This window comes from Capricornis sumatraensis, chromosome 3 (genome assembly GCF_032405125.1).
Source record: "Capricornis sumatraensis isolate serow.1 chromosome 3, serow.2, whole genome shotgun sequence".
NCBI classification, from domain to species: Eukaryota; Metazoa; Chordata; class Mammalia; order Artiodactyla; family Bovidae; genus Capricornis; species Capricornis sumatraensis.
The window spans coordinates 171644766-171669577 of record NC_091071.1 but is presented as its reverse complement, the minus strand read 5'-3'; the positions used below and the strand labels follow the sequence as shown (position 1 = coordinate 171669577).

At 54.2% G+C, this 24812-nt stretch overlaps 1 protein-coding gene across 4 annotated transcripts in view; it reads left to right on the top strand.

Annotated features, from left to right (window-relative positions):
• The window catches only part of MAN1C1 (mannosidase alpha class 1C member 1), a 147731-nt gene extending 123619 nt beyond the window's left edge, over positions 1-24112 (top strand). For 2 of the 4 annotated variants that reach the window (XM_068967325.1, XM_068967323.1), the window contains 7 exons: positions 2302-2428; positions 5586-5679; positions 10796-10911; positions 18593-18812; positions 21344-21516; positions 22595-22710; positions 23424-24112. In XM_068967325.1, the coding sequence (XP_068823426.1) occupies positions 2302-2428; positions 5586-5679; positions 10796-10911; positions 18593-18812; positions 21344-21516; positions 22595-22710; positions 23424-23544 (967 nt within the window). In that variant the 3' untranslated portion in view covers positions 23545-24112. Of the gene's footprint in view, positions 1-2301; positions 2471-5549; positions 5680-10795; positions 10912-18592; positions 18813-21343; positions 21517-22594; positions 22711-23423 lie in introns of all 4 variants that reach the window. The other 2 variants (XM_068967322.1, XM_068967326.1) reach the window with 2 other exon arrangements.
• Positions 24113-24812: the final 700 nt, after the last annotated feature.

Genomic DNA, 24812 nt, shown 5'->3' with positions numbered 1-24812 from the left:
AGACCCACTTCTGTCAGCCCACCAGTCATAAGGCTGATCAGAAGACCTCCTGGTGTCTGAATGGATGCTGCCCAGAATGGATGCATTAGGGGCACAGAGGACCGAGGATTTGGATTTGGTTTCAGCTCAGCCAACACTGTCAAGTTACTGTGTGATCTTGCAAAAGTGTCTTACCCTCTCTGAGTCTGACTGTCCTAACCTGTGAAATAAGAATCTTGCTATCTACCCCTGCAGTTGAATGTGAAGATAGAATAAGATACCACTGCTGCCTGGCACATATCAAGAACTTAACTGTAACAGACAACATAATTTAATGTGCATTATTACATAATGGTTACAATGACAGTCATCGCGTGCGTAATTTATAACTTACGATGACTCTGTGAGGTGTGGAGATGAGGAGACCAGGGTCTGCAGGAATTCCCTGACCCACCTGAGGTCCCCTAGCTGGGAACTGGGGGAGCCAGTAAGTGAGGCCAAGTCGGAGCGGGGAAAGCGCCCGGCCCACCGCCTGCCCCTGCCCGGGGCGACTCCACCACTGAAGGTCCACTTGGGAGGGTGAGCTCTGGGAGTGAGGGGAAGGAAGGAGAGGCTTCAGTAAGGAAAAGGGGAACAAAAGACTGCTGATCGTGGCTGGGGCTTTTTTTTATTTGTTTACCTTGAATTTCTCTGCTGAGGCAGGAAGCATCAATTATTCAGAAAGCCCTGTGGGTGCCTGAGGCTCCCACTGAGGTCACAGGCTGGAGAGAGAGGTCTCCTGGCCTGGAGGGCAGAGGGACACAGAGGCATCAGCTTCCCCTTCTCTCTGGGTGGATACGGGGCCATCTGGGGAACCCCTGAGGGTTGTACCCTCTGAGGCCGAGGCCAGCAGATCTCAGTTCAAATCCTGCCTCCACCACCTACTGGTTCTTAGCTTCTAAAGACAGCTCACTTCCCTCTCTGTTTTCCTCAGGGATTAACGGTGCTTAACCTTTTGGGCTTTAAATGCAGTCATGATGTGGACAGCCCGCCCCAGTGCCTGCATCTGGAAGCTGTTTCATTTACTACCTAGAACTCAGATTTCCCCTCTGTGCAACCCCTCCCTCCCCACGTGCCCGGAGTCAGAGTAAGGAAACAGGTGTGTTTATTGAGGTCATTGTGATTCCATCTGTTTCTGCAAGAGTTTCCTGAAACCACATCAGAGAGGAGTAAGGCAACCTCGGGGGAGCCACAGCCCACCCAGATAAAGCAGGGCCCCTCAGCTAGCAAACCGTGACCTCCCAGGCCCACACTTGCCCTCCTAGGTCCTGTCCTTGGGAGTCAGAGGGCGGACAGAGGCCAGCTGCCAGGGAGCCAGGGTCCCAGCTGCTCCACTTAACTGTGCGATCTTGGCCAGTGACGTCACCATTCTGTGCTCTGTTTTCCCCATCTGTGAAAGGGGCAGATGGGAGGATTACCCGAGGCCCTGCCCTCTGCACTCTTCCTCCTTGAAAGCACCCAGTACTTTCAAGGAAAGGGAGGACGCAGTTAGCTGACAGCCTTTTCCGGCGGGGCTGCCAGGTCACGCTGGTGACCCATCTAAGGTGTTCATGAGACGCGTGCATCTCTGCGGCGAGGAGACCTTTGCTCAGAGAGCCCCTGCTGCTTTCATCCCTAACCTCGGACTTCCCAGGATCTAGGTAGTCCCTGGTGTGTGGTCTTAGTAGAGCCAGCCACCCTTCAGGTATGGGTTCCACGAAATTCCAGGTTGGGGCCGTTGTGAGTCCACGGGCAGCAGTGACTGTGGAGGGAAGGAAAGGGCCAAGCGGGGTCCCTCTCGTCGTCCTCCACTTTGGACCCCGGCCACGCATTGCTTGCCCTCCACACACAGCAACGATGATTGTAAGCACTCAGTTGCCCTTGAACAAGTGGATGGAGATGGAATGTTCTAGGGGGTCTTTGTGGTCCCTGACAACAGCATTATCCCTATCACCTGTAAATTTAGCATCATGTCTGCGCCAGGTCTTGGCCACCTCGGCAGCTCTGCCCATGTCCGTCGAGAGCCCACACATCTTACAGGAGCTGCTTGACCGTGGGAACGAAGACTATTGCCTGTCAGACAGCCCTGGGTTTAAATAACCTGTAGGCGAGTTTCTCACCAACCTGAACATCCTCAACAGATAAATAGGGGGTACGAACAGTGTCGACCCCCAGGGAGGATTCACTGCGATTGGATGGTGAAGCTCCTAGTCCAGTGCCCAGCACATAGTAGGTGCTCCCCCATGGAGCAGAGGAGCCAGCCCTGCCGGCAAGGGGTAACCCCGACTGCTTCTGTCTTTTCAGCGGCTCCAACAGGAGCTGGGGCTGGGCCATGGCAGGGAGCAGCAGCATCCTGGCGGAGTTTGGATCCCTGCACTTGGAGTTCTTACACCTCACCCAGCTCTCTGGCAACCAGGTCTTCGCAGAAAAGGCAAGTCTGCTCCCTGCTCCTTCTTTCCCTCGCGAGCAGAGGGTGAGCACTCAGCTCGTGATGGGGAGATGGGGCGCAGGCCAGCTGAGGGTGGGGGTGGGGCTGAAAGCCCGCAGCCAGGGCCAGGGTAGCAAATGGTTGCCTAACTGTACCCGATGCCAGGCGGCCGGGAAGGTGAGGACAAGGAGTAAGCTGGGAAGAGACATGGCTGCCAGCAAGAAGGTTTTCCCTGGTACACGTGTGAGCTCGGTGGCAACCACACACGTGTGAAATCCGGAGTAAGTGCAACCAGGGAAATCTAGGCACCAGCTTGCATTGGCAGGAACTGGCCACCCGGCACTGAAGTCCCCTTTCCAGAGACATTTAACTTCTTCGGGTGAGATCTGCTTGCCTTAGCGCTTCCAGACGCCCGTCTAGCTCGTTCTGTCAGCAGGCTGGCAAAGCGATTTCCCTCCGCGGCAGAGGTTCACGTCTGTTCCTTCTCAGTTACCCGGCTGGCTAGGACCACAGGCGTCCAGAGAGCTGGTGTCCAGGCCTTTGTCCCTCCTGACAGCTGCCCCTGCCCCGTGAAGCCCTCCAGAAAGAGCGGTTTCTCGGGGTCACAGCCCGGGGCAGTCCCATCTGGCAGGGTCCCAATAGATCTAACTCTAAACCCAAAGAAGGAAAGTGGCCACACACCACCCGCCGATGGCGCTTGACCCTTACCCGAGTCCTGGCCCTGCAGGGAGATAAAGCCCTGCCCTGCAGGAAGCAGGAGACCACCGCCAAAGTCTTCTCTTCCCCGGTCCTGGGTTAGTCTCTTAGAATGCCGAGGGAGCCAGGGGGTCACAGAGGCACACCACTCCCAGTGGCTTCCAGGCTTACGTCAGCCAGCCTGCCTCAAAGCATCACCTAGCAGGCTGGCTGGTGAAGAAGCAGAACTCTGAGTGTCATCCCAAGCCCAGGAATCTGTGCTTTAAATAACCACCCATACAGGACTTCCCTGGAGGCCCAGTGGTAAGGTTTTATCTTCTAGTGCAGGGTGGCGGGGTGTGTGTGGGTTTGATCCCTGGTCAGGGACCTAAGATCCCACATGCCCAAAAAAACAAAACATAAAACAAAAGCAATATTGTAACAAATTCAATAAAGATTTTTAAATAGTCCACATCAAAAAAAAAAAAAAAGTTGTTTAAAAAAAAACAGCACTCATGTGCTTTTTGATGTCAGGTTGAGGACCACCGCTTACTCAATGTGGGAATCCACCCAAGCTTTCTCAAGAATCTCAAGAAGGGTTTTTCAACCCCTTGATCACTTCCTCAGCACTGGGGCTCACCATCACCCTTAAGCAGCCCCTCATGTTGTCAGACCTCCTTTCAGGAGGGGTCCTTATATTGAGAGGACTCTGCCTCCCCAGGACACCCCACCTCCAGAGCTCATGGAGTAAAGTCAATCCCACTTCTGGTGAATCTTGTATTCTGGTCTCTGGTCCTTTTGCCCAACTCCAGGCTGACTTTGCCCCCAGCCTCCCTGTTTCCACTGCTCTTGAGCCGGACCCCTCTAGGAATACCACGGCTGGCTCAGAGAGGAGTGAGGCGAGGAGTTGCTCTAGGTCCTGCTAGACGGGAGCGGCTGCTGCCTGAGCACCTGGGATGTGCTGGGCACTGTACAGTGGCTCTGATTTTCCCACCAAGCCTGTGAGGTGTGTCTTCTTTTATCCCCATTTGACAGAGGAGGAAACTGAGACTCGGAGAGGTTCAATCACCTGTCCTGAGTCGTCCATCTGGTAAGTGATTAAGCCGAGACTCAAACCCAGGGAGTTTCTGGCCCTGAAACCCATGCTCTTTCAAGACCAGATCACTACAGCAGGCTTCCAGCTTTTTCACAAGAGTCTCGCCACCTCTCTGTCGCTACTTTTACATTCTCCAGCTCCTTTGATTCCCCCAGTCATGCCTCTCTCACACAGGCGATTATTGGCAGTCAACAAATTGGCCCCGATTCTGGAAGCACCCACACCCTCCAGGGGGGCTCATTTAGCTCGCTTCACTGCTCACCTCCAGGACAATGAAGACTAACTCAGGTGCAAGCACAGTCCTGTGCCCCATAATGGACTCCGTTAGTATAAATGGATGTGAGATCTGATGTGGCAAGGCCAAGTGAGAGCGAGCTTCTGTGCCCGGAAAGGAAGGTCTGACAGCTGAAACACTGCTCCTCGGCTTGCAGATAAATCTGTGAGCATGCTACAGCTCGGTCCCCAAGGGCCTTTCTGTCCTGCAGAGTCTGTAGCGGAAGATTTCATGTTCTGCCAGACAGCAGCCCCTGATGGATAAAGCCTTGCTGAATCCCATGTCATGCCCTTCGCAGCCCCGAAGGTTGCAGACCCGGCCTCCTGCTCCAGCGGGGGCAGCCTCTGTTGCATGGTCCCTGCCCTGATCCCTGTTGGACCCGGGACCACTCTGTGAGGACAGACAGACCAGACTCAGGCCCTGGTTCTGCCACTACAAGCCCCGTGACCACGGGCAAGTGACTGCACCTCTCCAACGTCCTGGTTCCTTGCCTGTTAAACTGAGATGATAATCCCATATGGATTGTTAGGAGGGTTGGCGATCGTGTCTCTGATGGGTCTGGCTCAGAGTAACTGAGAAATGTTAACAGCTGTTGCAGTTGTTATTAAAACCCTGAGATGCCTATTAGGGCACAAGAATGCTAAGGATCCTCCCTTCTGGAATGGTTCCTACCGTGTCAGATAAAACAACATATTACCAGGCTTATGTGAAACTGCCAATATTTAACCATTTCTGACTGTTAAAAAGACAGTTTTGTCTAGCACTTACAAATGAGCGACTATCACTTATACGAAGCCCCTCGTAAAAAGACTCGTCCCCGAAATCCACACACAGTGAAGGGGAGACTGGCAGGGCCCCTGGCAGATGGGTCAGCACACAGGTGGGAAGTCAGGCCCTACTGTGGCCACATCCTGCCGCGCCCCACTCTTGAGCACAGGGCCCATCTCTTGACCTCCAGATTGGAGCCAACTGCTGGTTACCCACCCAGCTCTCCTTTCCTTGTTGGAATGTTTCCCCCTCTGCGTTGGAATCAGCCACCCCGGTCCTCAGTGGGCTGGAAATCAGCTGGCTCCTTGGAGAAAGTAAAGATGTGCCTGGTGTCCATCTCTTGGCAGGTCCGGAACATCCGAAAGGTCCTTCGGGAAATTGACAAGCCCTTTGGCCTCTACCCCAACTTCCTCAGCCCGGTGAGCGGGAATTGGATGCAACGTGAGTACAGGTGCCCCTGGTCCACTGGATTTCTGCCCAGCTTCCCCTCCCGCCAGGCTGTGTGAGGCACCTGGGCCCAGTGAGGGGTGATGCATTTGCTTAGGGCTCCTGGGTACCACCCTCCTGCCAGGAGCCATGGGGAGTGCTCATTACCATTGCCATTGCCTTTGTGACAGGTGTGAGGCCCAGCCTGTGCATCGCCCGTGTGCTAGCCATCCCCAGCCTTCCATCTCTTCTGATGCCCACCGAAACCTCCTTCATCCTCCCCCAGACTTGCACGAGTGCTCCAGTTAGAGGTTTACTCTAAATGTGGCTCCAAGAAAAGCCATGCAATCCCCTCCCACCCCGCTTCGTCTGGTTCCTTTCCTCCAACTTTAATTTCTTAAAAAAAACATTTAAGCAGATCCTACCTATACAGCAATATAGAAATCATGAGTTCCTCACTCACATCTTACACCTACAAGAATCAGTGCTAGGATTTCCAGCTGTTTCTGTTCAGAGGCTTTTTTTTCAACCAGACAGTTGTGGGTCACCTCTGGAGCCTCATTCACAGCCCCCAGCTCCACCCACTGAAACAGAATGGGGTTTGTAAAACTCCCAGGCAGGGGAGTGTTAAGGTCGCCCAGCCTCCAGCATTGCCCGGCTATCGGGAAGCCCAGCTCTGCCTTTCCTTTTCTGACCAAGGCCCTAGTCCTGCAGTCACACTCAGCACAGATTGGTTCCATGCGCCCTGCCTCTCAGGGCTTCGCAAGACTCGCCCGGAAGCCCCACCTCCACTGCCTCTGCCCAGACAAGAACCCTTTCCCTTTACCCTTACCTTTTTTTTTCTTGCCCCCTTACCCCGTTCCCTGCCTCCAACCCCAGGTGTAATGTCATCAGCAAGGGCTCAGGGACGAGGTGAACCTGAGTCTAATTCCTGCCCACCCTGGGGGGCGCAGGGGGAACGTCACTTCTCCTCTTTGAGCCTTGGTTTCCTCTCTTGGAAAATGGGAGGAGAGCTAGAGATATGATCATTGTATACTACAGAAGGGCGTGGGAGCAATGGTCAAAAGCTGCAGTAAACAGATTTCGGTTCATTCTCCAAGGATGACGTGGGTTGTGATTTCCTTGGCAGTTGTTGTCCAGTTGTTAAGACGTTGCCTTCCAATGCAGAGGGTGCGGGTTGGATCCCTGGTGGGGAGCTAAGCTCTCACATGCCTCAAGGCCAAAAAAACAAAACATAAAATGGAAGCAATACCGTAACAAATTCAAAAAAATACTTAAAAAAAAAAAAGATGGCATGGGTTGTCCTAACAGGTAATAAGCACCCATCACCAGAAGTATGCAAGCAGGCCTGGAGGGCCAGCTGGCCGGCCAGCAGGGATACTGTGAGGAAACTGCAGAGGCCTGCCTTTCCAAGCCAGAGCCTCTAGGATCCGCCGGTTCAGGAGGCCCAGAAAATTCGACCCGGGAATTTTCCTTGGTGATGACCTCATTCCCAAGGAGCCTCCTGCAAAAACTGCTTGGAGAAACACAAAGTATTTATAACCAAAGCACACGACCAAATTCAGAAGTGCCAGGGGAAAATGAAGGTTTGAATTACAGATTATGGCCACGGGAAGGGACAGTTCAATAACTGTTACTGCCTTTAATTGCTAGGCCTGACTGGGTGAAGAGATAAACTGTGCAGCTGCCGGCCCTAGCTGCTCCAGGACAAGGCAGCAAAACCCATTACCAGGGGGCAAGGGGGGTGGCTTCCCAGCCCGAAGGGCCACCTTGGCAAATTACAGGGGAGCCTCCCCGCCTTCCCCGGCCCTGCTGAGAAGCATAATTTTCTTTGCAGGCTACACCTAGGGTTACAGGGCTGGGCAGACTCAGTCACATATGGAAAAATGTTTCCTATTAATAAAATATGAAGCCAAGGGCCACTGGACTGCAGAGGGAAGGTTATAAAGCAAGCTGTGCTCCTTTGGGTGCCTGCCTTCCGCCTCCCCTGGCTTTGGTGCCAGGGTCTTCTCAGGTTTTCTGTGGTTTTCACTGGGTTTGTTTGGTTTTGTTTTCTGGATGGCTGTGTGATTTTCCAGCAGATGATACCATTCCCATCTTGCACAAGCCAAGTTCACGTTCTTAGCTCTCCTTGAACCCTCTGTGTAGCCCACTTGCAGCCACAGACATTGCAGCTTCAGGAGGCGAAGAACTAACTGAGGCCACCTCCCAGCCCAGACCCATGCTTTTGCCCAGTCCCCACTCCTGCCTGAAGCTGGGCGTCAGGGTAGCGAGAGGCAGAGACTCTCCCGCCCCTCGGACGTCGCAGCCAGGATGAGTCCACCAGGCTGCTGCTGGCACCAAGCACCAAGATGAGACCGGCCGCAGCAGAGCTGGAAGAGCTGCCAGCCCTCCGGCTTGGCCCCTGGAGTGGCTTGGCCTCCTTGTCCACTGCCTGAATCCCACACCGTCCTTGGTGGGAGGGACGTGGTGAGCCCAGATTCTCCCCCGTGGGCGTAGGAGCATGAGCAGCCCGCCAGCTGCAGCCTGGCCGCTTCCCCAGCTTCACACTACTTTCCTGCCGGCGATTCCCAGGCGTGTAGGGTGGCCGCCTCCCGCTGCCGAGTGTGATGGGAGTGTTGTTGACATGGTCAGGAAGCAGAAGAATCCAGCTCCACTCACGCACACAAACTCTTGCTCCCATCTGCATTTTACAAATCCGTCTTCTGGGGGAGACGGAGACCCCCCCAGGGCGGGGGTCTGACTTGTCCTGAGCTAATGTTTCTAATTCCCACTCCTGTACTTTTCCCCTGTGCCCCTTGGTGTGGGAAGACACCACACACACACACACACATCGCCCACACACATTACACGGACATCACACACCACATACATCACACACATCACACACACACACATAGAGGCTAGAAAGCGGCAGGACCTCCAGATAAGAACTGTGCACTACAGCCAAGGCCCTGTGAAACTCTACGCACATCCCAAGGGGTTTCCTGTCTCAGACAACTGTGGGACACCTGCTACCTGGCTCCCCTCTCCCACACACACCTGCCAGGCGAAGCCCTGGACCTCGTCACTCACCCACGCTCTGCAGTCATATGATGAAGTCCAGCCTCGTTGGCGTGGCCTTCAAGGTCCTTCCCAGCACAGCCCAAATCTGCTCGCCTCTCTCTCACTCAGGGCCCACTGGGGCGTCCGCTGTGTGCCGTGAAGGCATTGGGCACAGCTGCGAATCCCCCATGGTCCCTCCCCACACAGCCCACAGCCGAGCGGGGGAGGCAGACCCACAGACAGGTCCTGACGGTACGGCGCCCAGCAACGGTGGGGGCCGCTGTCACCTAGCACCTGCCGCAGGAGGGCACCGGGCCAGAGGGCACAGCTGCCTTATCTCCCTCCTTCCTCATGGTCCCCCTGTGGGGACGCAGAGGAAAGCCTTCTAGGTGGAGTGAAGCAGGGAGGGGGCCTGAGCCGTGGCAGAGGGGAAAGGTCTTCTCAGCAGAGGGGTCCTCACAGGTGAGACAGAGTGTGGCGGGGGGAGCTGCAGCGTTTGGGGCGGTGGAGAAGAGGCAGGCCCAGTAGATGACCGTGGAGGTCACCGTGCCCCTCCTCTGTGCCACCAGCCACAGCCCCTTCTGTGGAGGCTGACCTGGTCCAACCTCCAGCCTCCCCCAACCTCTGCTCAGCGCGGGTCTCCTGCACAGCCCTGCCCACCTCTGTGCTTGCCCAGCTGTGTTCTTCCCCAGGGAGAGGGGCCGAGGGGGACACTAGGCTGGTTCCGTCTTTTCGGGTAACAAAGTCCAGCCCACACTGGCCCCCTCCCACGGCTCCCTAGGCCCCAGGCTTTATCTGGTCTGTTCCCATTTTCCCAAGTGCTTGTCCCCTTCCTGAACTCTTGCTGGACCAGGATTTGTTTAAGGAGGGGGCCGGAGGGGGCTGGCAGGGCTGGTTTACTGTGGGCCCTCCTATAAGCCCCCTCTTCTGGTTCCCATCTGTCTTTTCCTCCCATTTCTGGTCTCTCCCTCTTCACATCTGTCCTTTCTTTCTCTCTCCGTCTTTGCCTCCTTCTCTTGGTTGACTGTGTGAAGCTGCAGAAAGTGGGAGCTCTACTGGCTTGGTGGCTGAGCTATTTAGACTCACTCTCAGTTTTCCCATCTGGGAAATGGGGTTTGTGGTGCTTACTTTACAGGGCTCTTGGGAAGACTGTTACACGTACTACAGTAAAGCTTCTGGCCCACAGTAGACCCTCGAAAGAGGGTGGCTATTGCCATATTCTCTATTTCTTTCTCTTGCCTCTACCCCCTTCCCCTCCCTTCTCTCTTTCAGCCTCCTCTTTCTCCAGAGGAGCTGAAAATCCTCTTCCTGTTTCCCACACCCTGCCTTCATCCAGCCCCTTTCCTTTCTTTCTCTGTCCCCCTGCTTAACCAGGAACCGCAGTTCGCTCCTTGTCGTATCTACTGAAGGCCTTGATGTGGCCTGTTAATGGGAGTGAGGTGCGCCCTCGCTTCTGTAATTCAGAGCTCGTCTGCCAGCTGTCGCTCTCTCGGAGCTGCCCTGCATGGGGACGCCTGCTCGTCCAGCCACGCCTGGAGGTCCTGCTCCCCCAGGACGGACGGAGGGGTCCTCCAACCCGGTTTTCCCTCCCCCTGCTCCTTTGAACTCCGTTCATCCCAATTGGCTACATTTAAACCTGGCTTTTTCAGAATAGCTCTGCACTGTGACCGACTAAATTAAGCCTCTCGTTCCTCCTTCCCGTGGCCTTTTATGAACCTGTCCAGCATTAATTACCATGTTTGGCACCAGGTAATAAAAAATCTCTGAACTCCTTGCCACCAGATTATCTTTTTAAAGAAATGCAACTCACTCACAGCTAATAACCAGCGGCCCTGCCGTCCTCCGCCTGCTAAACGACGTGATTTACGGCAGCCAGAGGAGCCCCTGCACTTTTGTGTGAGGCCATCGAGCTCAAGCTGCCCCGGTGGCCCCCAGTTGCAGGCCACGCCATTCTCCCAGCACCCTTGAACCGTTCTGCTGGGGTGTCTGAGGCCTGGGATTAAATGCGCGCTCCCCACCGAGCTCACCCGATAAGTCCTGCCGGCGGCCGGTGGAGATAATATTCCTGTCCTCTCTCCCCTCACAGACCACGTCTCGGTTGGAGGACTCGGGGACAGTTTTTATGAATATTTGATCAAGTCCTGGCTGATGTCGGCCAAGACAGATATGGAAGCAAAAGAGATGTACTACGAAGCCTTGGAGGTAAGACAGGCGCCTGACTCTGCCTGGGCGGTTTGGTCACTCGCCGCCAGCTCCCCGAGGGTCCCTGAGAGCTGAGAGCCTGCCCCCCACGCACCTCTGCCCACTCCCGCCCCCAATGGCGAGCGGGCCCAAAGGAACCCTGAGACTGTCCCCTCCCCAGCCTGTCGCTCTGCACACCCTGTCTGTGACTCTTCTCAAATACCTTGAAATCAGGGCTATGTCAACCCCCTCGTTTTACAAATGCAGAACCCAGGCTGAAGATGATGAAGTCATTTCTCCAAGGCCTCAGGGGAAGCAGCAGGCAGCCTGATTCAGAAACCGCAGGGTCTGTGCTCCTGCTGTGTCAGAACTGAGAACACAGGGGCCCCCAAGGGAGGCTGCCAAAGCAAGACCCTCGCATCTTCCGGCTGAACCAGAGGGGACGTAATTAGCACATCCAAGCTGGGAGGGGCCTCCCTCAGCAGGGCACCCCATCCTATGGGCCCAGAGAGGGGAAGGTACTGGCTCAAAGACACACAGCACAGAACGGGCAGAACTCCAGCTAAAACCAAGTCTCCAAAGCCAGCCACCAGGCTCTCCCCACTGTCTCTCAGCTGGTCTGTTCACATGGCATGGAGTGAACAAGGATGCTAGGCTCAGATGGGCCAAAGGGGCAGAGACTGTGGGACTGATGGGCAGCCAGTTAGCCTGGGCTATTCTGAAGGGGGGTTGGAACCCAGCAGCCCACTGGTAAGACACCTTTGAGCCCAACAAAACAAGAGGCAGGCTCTGGGCCTCAGTTTCCTCATAAAGTACATTGAGCAGGTTGGTTCTATTCTGCTCCCTCCTTGGTTGAAGCAAACTGGATTCCTTGCTCACCCCTCCCCACTCTAAGTCAGTTCTTCCATGGCAGCCCGAATAGTTTTAAGTGCATATGCCTCCCCGCACAGCTGCTCAGCACTTGGAACAAACCAGACTTCTCGCCTTTGCCCACAGTCCCTGACCTGGGCCTGCCAGTCACCCTGACCTCTCTCTCTCCCGCTTGCCCTCTGAGCTCTGGTCCCCAGCCTCCCTCGGGCACACTGGCTCAGTCCCACCTCAGAGCTTTGGTACCTGCTGCCCTCCTACCTGGAATATCATTCACGTGGCTGGGTCCTGCCTGTTGATCAACTCAGAGGCCATAGAATTAGCCTTCTCCAGCTTCTTTCTCTCTCACATGCCTTAGGCTCATTATTCATCATCTTCACCTTTGTTAGCATCTAAAATGATCCTATGTATGTTACTTGTTCTCTCATTTACAGTCTCTCTTCCTGAGCTGTCTAGTACAAGGGTCTTGTCAACTCTTTCACTGTGTGCTTGACTCCCAAAACAGTGCTTGGTACCTAAGGGGCGGGCATACAATCACTATCTTGTGAGCGAATAAATGGATAGAGGGAGGGCGGGAAGGAAGGACAGATGGATGACTGAATGGGTGGATAGGTGGGTGGAAGGATGGAAGAAAAGGAAGTGGGGAGGAAGGCAGGGAGGAGAGGTGTGTGAGTGGGTGGATGGATGGGTGGATGGGTGAGTGGAAGGATGGGTGGGTGGGTGGATATAGGTGGATGAATGGGTGTAGGCAGCGATTGGATGGATGAATGACATCTGACAATGTTCTGATCACTTGAATCCGGCCAGGAATAGTAGTCCTTCAAGGAAACACACTGGAACAGCCCTCCAGAGCCATGGACCCCTTAAAACTGTAGGCTCAGTAATGAATTTCCCCTGCCCAGCTCCCCGGCGCCAAGACCTCAGTCGTGAAGCAGGTCCCGGGACTCCTGTCCCAGCCTGTCTGGCTCAGCCCCATCCACTCCAAGTTTCCGGGCTGAGCTGCAGCTGCAGCGTCTGTCAAGGATTAGCGGTCAGGTCCAGCAGTGCTGCCTGGAGAGGCCCTTTCTGCCTTCCTTGCAGAATAAACAGAAAAGTTAACGAGCAGCCCGGTTCCCAGCCCTCAGGGCACACTGTAGCTGAGGCTTCAAGGGAAGAAATGGCCATGAATTATTTAAGCGAACGGGGAGCTTTATAGAAACACTTGATGGAACAGGAGAGAACTCAGCTTTGCTCTGGCATTTGATCTCCCCAGTGAAGAGCCTGCAGTGTCTCTGACCCCGGGTAAAGGCTGGGCCTCTGGCGAGTTTGGGGCTTTGAAGAATGTTCTGGTGGTTGTCCACCTTGTTGGCATGTTAAAAATCACCTGAGGAGCTGTAAAATCCTGGTGCCCAGGCTGCACCCCAACAAGGTTACTTTATCACCTCTGGGTTGGGGCCCAGGCAACTGCTGTGAAAGCTGCCTCAGGGCCTCCAATGTGCAGGTCAGACCAATCTCCTGCTAGGGTGGGCATGGGGGGCGGGGGTTCAGACAGGCTGGCAGGCACACCCCTGGGGGTCAAGAGGAGGCACAACAGGAAGAGCAGAGAGTTTCTGTCCTTGTGCTCTCCTCTAGGCAGCTGTGCTGGGTGCCTGGCCTTATTCAGTGCCCTTCTTACAGGTAATGAAACTGAGGCTTAGAAAGGCCCAAGGTCTGGAGGAGGAAGGAGAGGGTGAAATGTATGGGAAGAGTAACATGGAAACTTACATTCAGTTCGGTCAGTCGTGTCTGACTCTTTGCAACCCCGTGGACTGCAACACGCCAGGCTTCCCTGTCCATCACCAACTCCCGGAGACTACTCAAACTCATGTCCATTGAGTCGGTGATGCCATCCAGCCATCTCATCCTCTATTGTCCCCTTCTCCTGCCTTCAATCTTTTCCAACATCAGGGTCTTTTCCAATGAGTCAGCTCTTTGCATCAGGTGGCCAAAGTATTGGGGTTTCAGCTTCAGCATCAGTCCTTCCAATGAATATTCAGGACTGATCTCCTTTAGGATGGACTGGTTGGATCTCCTTGCAGTCCAAGGGACTCTCAAGAGTCTTCTCCAACACCACAGTTCAAAAGCATCAATTCTTTGGCACTCAGATTTCTTTATAGTCCAACTCTCACATCCATACGTGAAAACTGGATAAACCATAGCTTTGACTAGATGGACCTTTGTGGACAAAGTAATGTCTCTGCTTTTTAATATGCTGTCTAAGTTGGCCATAACTTTCCTTCCAAAGAGCAAGCGTCTTTTAATTTCATGGTGGCAGTCACCATCTGCAGTGATTTTGGAGCCCCCCAAAAATAAAGTCTGCCACTATTTCTAGTGCTTCCCCATCTATTTCCCATGAAGTGATGGGACCGGATGCCATGATCTTCATTTTCTGAATGTTGAAGTTTAGGCCAACTTTTTCACTCCCCTCTTTCACTTTCATCAAGAGGCTCTTTAGTTCCTCTTCACTTTCTGCCATAAGTGGTATCATCTGCGTATCTGAGGTTATTGGTATTTCTCCCTGCAATCTTGATTCCAGCTTGTGCTTCTTCCAGCCCAGCATTTCTCAGGATATAGTCTGCATATAAGTTAAATAAGCAGGGTGACAATATACAGCCTTGACGTACTCCTTTCCCTATTTGGAACCAGTCTGTTGTTCCATGTCCAGTTCTAACTGTTGCTTCCTGACCTGCATACGGATTTCTCTAGAGGCAGGTCAGGTGGTCTGGTATTCCCATCTCTTTCAGAATTTTCCACAGTTTGTTGTGATCCACCCAGTCAAAGGCTTTGGCATAGTCAATAAAGCAGAAATAGATGTTTTTCTGGAACTCTCTTGCTTTTTCCATGATCCAGCGGATGTTGGCAATTTGATCTCTGGTTCCTCTGCCTTTTCTAAATCCAGCTTGAACATCTGGAATTTCACAGTTCACATACTGTTGAAGCCTGGCTTGGAGAATTTTGAGCATTACTTTGCTAGCTCAATTTTTTTCTAAATTTTACTTTTTTACCAAATTAAATTTTACTTCACTTTACTTAGCAAAATTTTACTTTGCTAGCTCAATTTTGCTAGCTCAAAATTTGAGCATTACTTTACATTACCATATGTAAAATAGATAGCCAATGGGAATTTGCTGTATGACTCAGGGAACTCAAACAGGGGCCCTGTAACAACCTAGAGGGGAGGGAGATGGGAGGTTCAAGAGGGATGGCACATATGTATACCTATGGCTGATTCATGTTGATATTTGGCAGAAAACAACAAAATTCTGTAAAGCAGTTACCCTTCAATTAAAAAATAAATTAATTTTTAAAAAAAGAAAGGCCCAAGGCCCCCAGCAGCAAGTGTCACAGCCAGGGCTCAAACACAGGTCTCACTGACTCCATATCCTCCACTTACCAGCTGCCAAATCACAGAGGATCCTGGCTGGTCTGACAGCCCCCTCAGGAGAGTGCAGACAGGGTACCCTCCAGGAGGCGAAGGAAGGAACCGTCAGTGCCAGTGCTTAGCCAGAGTCTTTGAGCAGCTTCGTAACCATCCAGGAAGTATTGTTCCCATTTTACAGAAAGAGAGTCTACAGAAAGAGAGTCTTCAGAAAAGTAAAGCAATTTGCCCAAAGTCATGCAGCTCTCAAACTGCAGAGCTGCAGTTCAAACTCAGCTCTCTACTCTGTCTCTTGCTATGATTTTAGCCTTTCTACCGGTCAGTTGCCAGACTGTGCTGTGTCTTGTCTTGCTTAGGGTTTTAGAAAGCTTTGGGGTTTGGTTTTTCACCTTTACATTTGCTTGTCTCAGTTATATCGTCAGAGAGAGACTGGCCTATCTTTTCACTCTTTACCACAGTTACGTAGTGTGGTGAAAGTGAAAGTGTTAGTCACTCCATCACATCCAACTCTTTATGACCCCACAGACTGTAGCCTGCCAGGCTCCTCTGTCCATGAAATTCTCCAGACCAGAATACTGTAGTGAGTAGCCATTCCCTTCTCCAGGGGATCTTCACAACCCAGGGATCGATCCCAGGTCTCCCACATTGCCGGCAGATTCTTCACCCTCAGAACCACCCAGGAAGCCCCATTAACCCCAAAACAGAAGTTAACCGATGGGAGACAGTCTTAAAGGTGCCGATTTCCAGCTGCAGTGCGAAGCTTCCTAGGATCTCCCTGCATGTCTGGGTTCTCTCCCAATTGTTGACAGTGGGTAACTGAATCAGGGTTCTGCACTCAGGACTAGCCCTGCCACCCCTCCCTGCTCCAACGCACTTAGCACTGCAGAGCAGCTGCGGTGGACCCACCTCTGCCCGGTCAGGGCCCCGCAGCCCTGCAGGTCACCCCAGTGCTCCTCCCAAGGAGAGCAGTGCCCTGGCGCATCAGTCACATCATCAGAGCTTCCCCATCTGCTGCTCAGCGAGGGTCCTGTGCCAGCCCACCAGTCTGGGCCTGACAGCTGAGGGCAAAAGAAAAACAGATCAAGGAACAAATGTTGTCTGAGCATCTCCCCTGTGCCAGCCACTGGCTGGTGGTTGATGGTGGTGGCTTCTGCTGTCGCCTGGCACTCAGAGTCCTGGGATAGAGGCAAACGTCCCATAGAAACGTATACAGATAGGAGCAGGCAAGTGGGGCCAGCACCGCATAGAGAGATAACAGGGTCGTAGGGTAACAGGACCGCCGTGGTTTCGACTGGGGTGTTCTCACCAAGGAAGCGGCCGAGCTGGAGGTAGCAAGTTGGGGCTGGAGCTTAGGGAAGAAACAGCAGTTGCAACAAAGCCCAAGGCAGGAAAGAAAGGTCTCGGTGGAGGTCACCAGCGTTGAAACCATCTCTGACCTCACTCTGCCGCATAGGACCACCCCCCTCCTCAAGCTTTTTTCTGTCTCATCCCCTTAACTTGTTTTATTCAAATGTTGATCACAAGTTATGATTCTCAGGTGTATTTGCTTTTGTTGGGAAGCCTCTGTGCCCACCGGTGAGCTCCCTGTGGCCCAGGCCCATCTTCTGGGCTGTATCCCCTGCACGGAGCACAGCGCTGGCACTGAGGGCACTCACAAAATGTCCTGGGGGCTGGGAGGGGGCACAGGTGTGGCCAGGGCCAGGGAAGGGGAGGGAGAGAGTAGGGGAGGCCGGAGGGCAGACTGGAGAGGAGTCATAATTGCCAGCCTCTCTGCTTTTCCTGGTAAGGAAAAACAGATCAAGGAACAAGTGTTGCCTCAGGACCTCCCCCGTGCCAGCCACTGGCTGGTGCTTGACGATGGTGACTTCTGCCATCACCTGGTACTCAGGGTCCTGGGATGGAGGCAGATATCCCATAGAATCATATACAAATAGGAGCAGGCACGTGAGGCCAGCACCACATAGAGAGATAACAGGGTCGTAGAGTGATGGGGCTGCCGTGGTTTCGACGGGGGTATTCTCACCAAGGAAGCAGCAGAGTTGGAGGTAGCAAGCCTCTTTATTAAGGCCTCTCTGCACAAGAAACATGCTAAGCTCTGCAGACTCGTCACACTGGACCCTCATAACCCTGTGAAGCGGTTCATGCTCTCACCCTGGTTTTATACATGAGGAAACTGAGGCACAGAGAGAACAGAGAACCTGCCCAGTGTCACACAGCTGGGGGCTGGTGGAGATGCGGTTTGACCCGGAGTCTACACCTGGGAGCCATGTCCCTGGCGTTGGGTTAAGCCTCAGAGTGCAGATCACGGAGTCGGAGGCCCTGCTGGACTTTTGTCTGAGGGCACTTGGAAGCCATGGGAGGGCATTACAGAGGCCCAAGATGAAGGCACATGTGCTATTTACAGAGTACAGAGCCCCCCATCCCGCCCCAGAGAACAGAGTGGAGGGGACCAGTGGAGGCAGACGCCTGGCCAGGCCCTGAGGCTCTACCCTGCAGCAGGACCCATCGAGTGCAGGCCTGCACCATGTGGGTGGCTGCCACTATCACCGCCGTCTCCAGGGCTCCTGGAGTCCCAGGGACTAACAGCAGGAAGTCGGGGGTGTGATGGCCTGACACCTACACCCCCACGATATCCCAGGAGTCTTTCCCCAACAGCATCACCTCTTGGGGGAGCAAGGAGGGACTCTGAAAGCCCCTTGTCACCAAGAGGGGCAGCTTTCAGGTCATGGAAGGAATCACACGTGGGCATGTGGGTGTCCTTGTCCTGATCCTGGTGTGGTGGGAGACCTGGGACAAGCCACTCGACCCCTGTGCCTGCCTTATTGTGGGCATTAAGTGAGGAAGCCTCTGATAAGGGCTTGTAGGGGGCAGCTCTTATTGTCTGTGGTCCCTTTTGAGAATCTGATCAAATATAACTGATCCTCTTCCCTGGAAAATGCTCTAAAGTGTCACATACAATATTAGGGGAACTCTGGACCCTCTCAAGACCATTCACAGGCCATCCAGGCTTCAGGTTAAGATTCCTTAACAGAGGATATGGGCTTCCCTTGTGGCTCAGCTGGTAAAGAATCTGCCTGCAGTGTGGGAGACAGAGGATATAATGGAGAATAATAATAATTTTTAAAGATTTTTTTCTAAAAATGTTTGAACACAAAGGATTTTTAAAAATCTGTGTAAGAGACACCCTGGGGAAGCTGCCTTGTGCCTAAGCCCCCCACCCCGCCCCAGCAAGCAGCAGGCCTTAGCTGGGTGAGTGGCAGAAACTCTTGCCAGCCCCGCCTGGGACCACCCCCAGCCAAGGTCAGCAGGCCCCGTTTGTCTGGGTTGGAGATCTTGCGCTTGCTGCATCTCCAGAATGTTCACTTTCCATCCTCCCCCTTCCCTTCTCTGTGCCCCCCTTGCCCTTCCTCCCTGCCCCGATTCCCACCTTGCTCCCAGGCGATAGAGACCCACTTGGTGAATGTCTCTCCCGGGGGGCTGACCTACATCGCCGAGTGGCGAGGGGGGATCCTGGACCACAAGATGGGGCACCTGGCCTGTTTCTCCGGAGGCATGATCGCCCTTGGCGCTGAGGATGCCAAGGAAGAAAAGAGGGCCCACTACCGAGAGCTCGCAGCCCAGATCACCAAGACGTGCCACGAGTCGTACGCCCGCTCAGGTAACCCTGCGAGGGGAAGGGGCAGCAGGAGAGGCCGGAAAGACCAGCAGAACGGCAGTGAGTGAAGGGAGCACGTGGACTTAGCGATGCCTCGCCTTAGGGATCACGCAGAATTTGAATGAGGGGTGTGCTAGCCACGCACCGAAACTGCCCTCAGTTATAGGGAACACGGTGTTGTGTTAAGCACTTTGCCTGTGCTGGGTATCATTCAACACTCGACACCCATCGCTGACTGTCACAGCACAGATGAGGAAACTGAGGCTCAGAGGTGACCCGGCCAGGTTCCCACATGAGGGGCACAGAGCTGGAAACGTTCGCTTCCTGAGCCTAGCAAATTCCTTCTCCCTGAGCCCCTACCCTGCAACGTACCCTGTCTTTCCTCCCTGGAATCCTATTTAGAGGGTCTTACCGCCTCCTGGCACCACCCCCATAATCACCTTCTCATCCAAGACCCCCTGGGAAGCCCAAGAGCTTCTGCACCATCCCCGCCAGCCCCCACGGCAGAACTGCCAAACATTAGACTCAGAAGCTGCCATTAATGATCATGAACCCACCTCCTCATTTTACAGGTGGGGAAACGGTGGCTAAGCCAAAACCACACTGCACCTGAGTAGCTCAGTGGGGCTTGAACCCAGGTCTTCTGATGCCCAGCCCCACCTTGCACGCTGCCTCTCTGAACAGTGCCCCTCAGAAAAAGCCCAAGGCCACCCCACCCCAGGACCCCAAAAGGGACCCAATGCTCTGAGTCGTAATCCCAGCCTTGGTTGGAGGAGAGGACCCATGCAAGATTTGCAGTAAAAAAAAAAAAAAATCCTGGCTTGAGTACCAGTCTGCCACTCACCCAGCTGGTGGCCTCTGTTTTCTCGTCTGTTCAATGGGAACATAACACAGGTCTCCTAGGCCCCATGGGAAGTATTCAGCCTGCACCTTCAGCCAGCATTGTGGGAGGTGTTTGTTAACAGTCCACCGAAGACAAGTATGTGAGCACAACAGTGGAATCCAGAGCTCCTGGAGGTGTATTCAGGAGGCCAGCGATTCGCAGTGGGTCCTTAAAACTGGTCTTCAGTTCCCTTCAAAGAGCTGTCTCTGCCAGCACCATAAGCAAACAGGACATCTCAGGAATGACAAAAAACTTGCTATTCTTCGGGGATAATCAGCCCAGACCATAAAAGACAGTCCGCTTAACAGAGCATGTTGTTGCAGCCAGCCCGGCTCCGCCACGGATGGCTGCCGCGATTGCTCTCACTCTCCCCCCGTTAACAGCCTGGCAAAACGGCTGGGTTCTGATGGCCAAGAGCGGCTCCGCCACTGGAGAGGATTGGAGGGGCCAGGGTCTGCCTAATTCCCCTTCTGTGAAGCCCTCCATGAATGAGTAGGATGTCCTGCAAAGCTCCAGTCTGTCCCTGAGAAAAAGCAGCCCAGAGCATCTAGGGGTCCTGAGACCTCAGGGGAGGTGGGGGAGGGCCACGTTAGGACCAGAGCTGGGCCCTCCGCTGACCGGACCGGATGGGCAGGCATTAAAGGGAAGATGATCTGACCTACGTTCCCTAGATTTTGGACCTAGACAGTCGGACCCAGAAGAGAAAGAGAGGACAGCCTGGGGAAAGGGCATCAGACAGATCCAGGGTTACACCCCAGCCCAGCCACAGCTTGCTGTGTTACCTGGGACAAACCACATAGTCTCTCTGATCCTCAGTTTCCACATGCGTGAGAGGCAGGTAACATCTGCCTTAACCAAGGCAACGTTTCTTTTAAGGATTGAAGTAGACGGATGTGAGCGCCCAGCCCCGCCCTGGGGCTCATCCATGGTGGCTGCAGGGGTAGTTACAGGACAGTGGGGACGGCTGCAAACTGACCAAAACCAGACAGGACAGCAAACCCCCGAGCTCAGCCGTTATGCAGCTCCCCCTGCCTGAGTATGTGTGCCTTCTGGGCAAATCTTCCCTCATCTCCACCTCAGCAGTCTCCCAAACCGTCAGTTCTGGAAGGGCGGTTCTGGAAAGTGTCAGAAGCGGTTCCCAGGGAAGGTGGGGTGGAGTGGGGAGTGGGGGTCAGGCAAAGGAGAAGCATCATTGCATTAGCAAGTTAAAGAAGGGTCGACAGAAAAGAGACTTTTACTTGGTTTTAACCCACTGTTCCCAAATGCGCTTAAACCTGCAACCCTTTCTTGGCTGAGCTCCGGTTCACATCTTAGCAGGACTAAGGTCTCAAAATACGCAGTGAGGGGCACACCACCCAAACCTTTGTCTCGCTGAACTGCTGGGATGTTCGTCTGAATTCTCAGGGTCTAAAACTGCCAAAGTTTCGAGGCCTAAGGTTTTTGCTTTGGCCAGCTTGGGCCAAGAGGGGAGCTATACCTCTGCCAGGCAGCTTATCAGGCAAATCAGACAGGCCAGCCCATGCCAATCCATCACCAACCAGTCCTGGCCAGGGCTTCCAGAGGCTTCCATCTGTCCTGGGGCAGCAGGGCCCTGAAGAGCAAGGAGGTGGGAGGTCTGACCCAGGCTCCCTGGTTGGTCCTTTCCCCACAGATACCAAGCTGGGGCCCGAGGCCTTCTGGTTTAACTCGGGCAGAGAGGCCGTGGCCACGCAGACCAGCGAGAGCTACTATATCCTGCGGCCAGAGGTGGTGGAGAGCTACATGTACCTGTGGCGGCAGACCCACAGCCCCATCTACAGGGAGTGGGGCTGGGAAGTGGTGATGGTGAGTGGCGGGGGCGCTGGGGTGATGGCAGGGGCCTCTGGCCATTCCCAGCCAGGGTCCAAAGCCCAGAGGGAGGGCCAGCTAGGCTGGCACCTGGCTAAGGCTGAGAGTGCAAAAGGTCAAGGTTGGGTTGCAGCCGGGCAGAAGCAGGCCCGGAGCTTGTGAAGATGGCTGAGTGCCTAGTAGTGTCAGCAGACCTGGAGGGGCGAACGCAGGGCGGCAGCCAGAGGCAGCCCAGCACACACAGGGTCCCTGCCTTCTGACCCTGAAGCCTGGATGGGTGGCTGTCGATCGCTCCTCTCACACGGGAGCAGCTGCCAGCTCACCTGCCTCCTCTCCCCAAACCAGCCCAGCCCTGGGCTTCCCCCTCTCTGGGTTCCGCTCCTCCAGTCCTTCCCCTCTTTGGGCCAGGTGTCAGAGGCAGGGGTGGGGACTCCAGAAGATTCCTGGATGGATGCAGAGCTCCCTCTGTTGCTCTGCCCTGGCCCACTGCCCTGGGGGGCCCAGACCACCCGGAGCACGTGTTCTGCCAGGGGGCGGGGCCTGCTCAGACTCACGGACATGCTGCACTGGCCAGAGTCCCCCTCCTTTTCTGAGAACCCTAGTTCTTGACCATTGAAGGCCACTTGTTTTGTCCCCCTGGGCCCCACCCATAGATGCTAAGTGGGTAAAAATTACATTTCTGTGCAGAAGGCGGACACAGCCTCCGGCCCAAGGACCACATTTCTACAGGGAATCCCTGGGGCAAGCCAAGTCCAGTCCCCACATTGCAGTCCAGGAACATCACCCGCCCCTTCCCTGCCCTCTGTCCGCCACTGTGAGGGAGTCTGTCAGGCCAGTCTAGTTCCTGTGAGTTCCTGCCAGGTGAAGAGCTCAGGCAGGGCCCAGGGAGCCTGCTTGCGCAGGGTGGCTGAACCCTGAGAGAGGAGTTTGGCCTGCTGCTCCCATAAACGCTGGAGTCTCCAGCCGAAGCGGGGGCGGGGGCGGGGGCGCACATGCCTGCTAAAGAGCTGGGCAGGCGTGGGTCTTGGGGAGACCTCTCCTCTCCCTACATCAAGTCTGCCTTCCATTCCTTCAGGCCTTGGAGAAATACTGTCGGACGGAAGCTGGGTTCTCCGGGATCCAGGATGTATACAGTAAGGTTCCCAACCACGACAACAAGCAGCAGACGTTCTTTCTGGCGGAGACTCTAAAGTGAGTCGGGGGCTCGGCCGGTGTTCTCCCCGGAAGGCAGCTCCATCTTTTCTTAGGGAGGCAGGGGAGCAGGCGGGAGGGGCAGCTCCACCATCACCATCAGTCAGGCTCGGCTGTCCCAGGAGGGATGGGGGCTTGGGAACCAGGAGGTTATCCCACTGGGGCGGGGGCCCTGGGCCAGGCCAGTTTCTCCACACAGAGTGAGGTGGGCCGGACTCCACGCACCGGAGCATTAGCTGTGTGAGAAGTGAACTGCTTCAGCCTGTTACTTAAGTTCTGTGTAAAACGGGCAGAGTAATCCCCATGATGGCGTCAGTACCGTCACCACAGCCGTTCAGCCGCTGCACGTCCTCCCCTTTCCGGGGTGGAAATTGGCCTCCATTTCCTCGCGGTTTCCTAAAGCAGGTCCCTGCAGGATGGATGGGAATGGTCTGCTCCTTCCATTAGGGGAAGCTGGTTGGGGGGGAGGTACAGAAGCAGGATGAAGCAGCTCCATCTGGCCTAAAGCTCGATGTGCCCCCCGGCATCCACAGCTCCTTCCCAGGGACGGGCCCTCTGGACAGATTCAGGGTCTGCGACCTCCCTGCCCCCTTGGGCACAGGCCTGTCCCGGAGGCCCCCCCCCAACCCTGCCGGGCTCTGAGCTCTGTTCCCAGTAGATCCCCCTTCCCCAGGGCACTGACAGGCTGTCTTGCTCGCTCCCGCTGGGCACAGGTATCTCTATCTTCTGTTCTCTGAAGATGACATGCTCTCCCTGGAAGACTGGGTGTTCAACACGGAGGCCCACCCGCTCCCTGTGAACCACTCGGACAGCTCCGGCTGGGGCGGGGGCTGACGCCCACCCGGATCCCTGCCGCTCCCGGGTCGCCTATTCTGGATTTGGGGGGTGTTCTCAAACGGATTGGGAACGTGGGCCCCTGCCCGGCAGACCCAGCCAATGTGTTGGACGAGCAACTTCTTTTCCTCTGTGAGGAGACAGGACTTGGAGACGCAGAGATGTCACACCAGGCCCAGACATTCCTTTCCACAGAGAAGTTCTGTGAAACCTGCTCTCTCGCCGTTCCAGGGCCAAAGCACCGGAGGTTTGCGTTGCAGCCTCGTGGATTTGATTCACTTCCTTTCGTTTTGGCGGTTTTTTGAGTTTTGCTTGATTTTGCCTTTTCTCTACAGTTGAGTTTTATCACAGATTATAAATATAGTTTTCAAAATCATGTGCTTTCAAAAATGCAATCATCCTGATAAACTAACCCTTAAAGTGTTTGCACTCACACACACACACACACAAAATCGTGACCCCATCTTCTATATTTTGAATTCCTTTTGCCCAACATTTACTCTATGTCCAATTATGTGTCATTTACCTTATAATTTGAGGAAGAGTTCCCCTTTGATTTGGTCCAGTTATGAATCACTAGTGCTGTTTTCATTACTGTAATGGAAAAATCTGTAAAGTTACAATAAAAGAGTTTATTGAATAAGAAATACAATTGGGTTCATTGCACATCAGTGACTCCTGGGGAAACCACTGCAATGTTATCATCAGAAAGAAAAGTCAACCAGCAGATGATTTAAAGTATAATTTAGTGAAGATGCCAACTTCTATTACCTTCCCTTACATCGGTCCTAAGATATTCAGCAAGGGTGAGGCCAACCTTTTCAATGAAGTTGGATATTTATACATGAAATTAAACATCACGGCTTGGAAGAGACCCAGAGAGGGGCGGCAACATGCCTGAGGTCACACAGCCAATGAAGGCAGAGGTGAGACCAGCCCCTATGGTTTGCTCACCACCCCCATCAAGCCTTCATTTATTCCGTCATTCTGCAGCTACTTGCTGAGTGTCTGCAGGGGGCCAGACACGGGGACACGACTGTGAGTGGAACAGTCAGAAGCCTCTCCCTCAGGGAGCATATAGTCAAGCAGGGGGACACAGACCATGGAGCAGAATGAGCAAAAGTTCCGTGAAATGCTCCAAAGGAGACAAGCAGGCTGAGACCTACCTTAGAGGAGCAGTCAAGGAGAGCCTCTGTGACCAGATGACCTTCAAGCTGAGACTTGGAAGGGAAGCGTGTCCCACAAATCTGCTCTCCCCCTGACTGCCA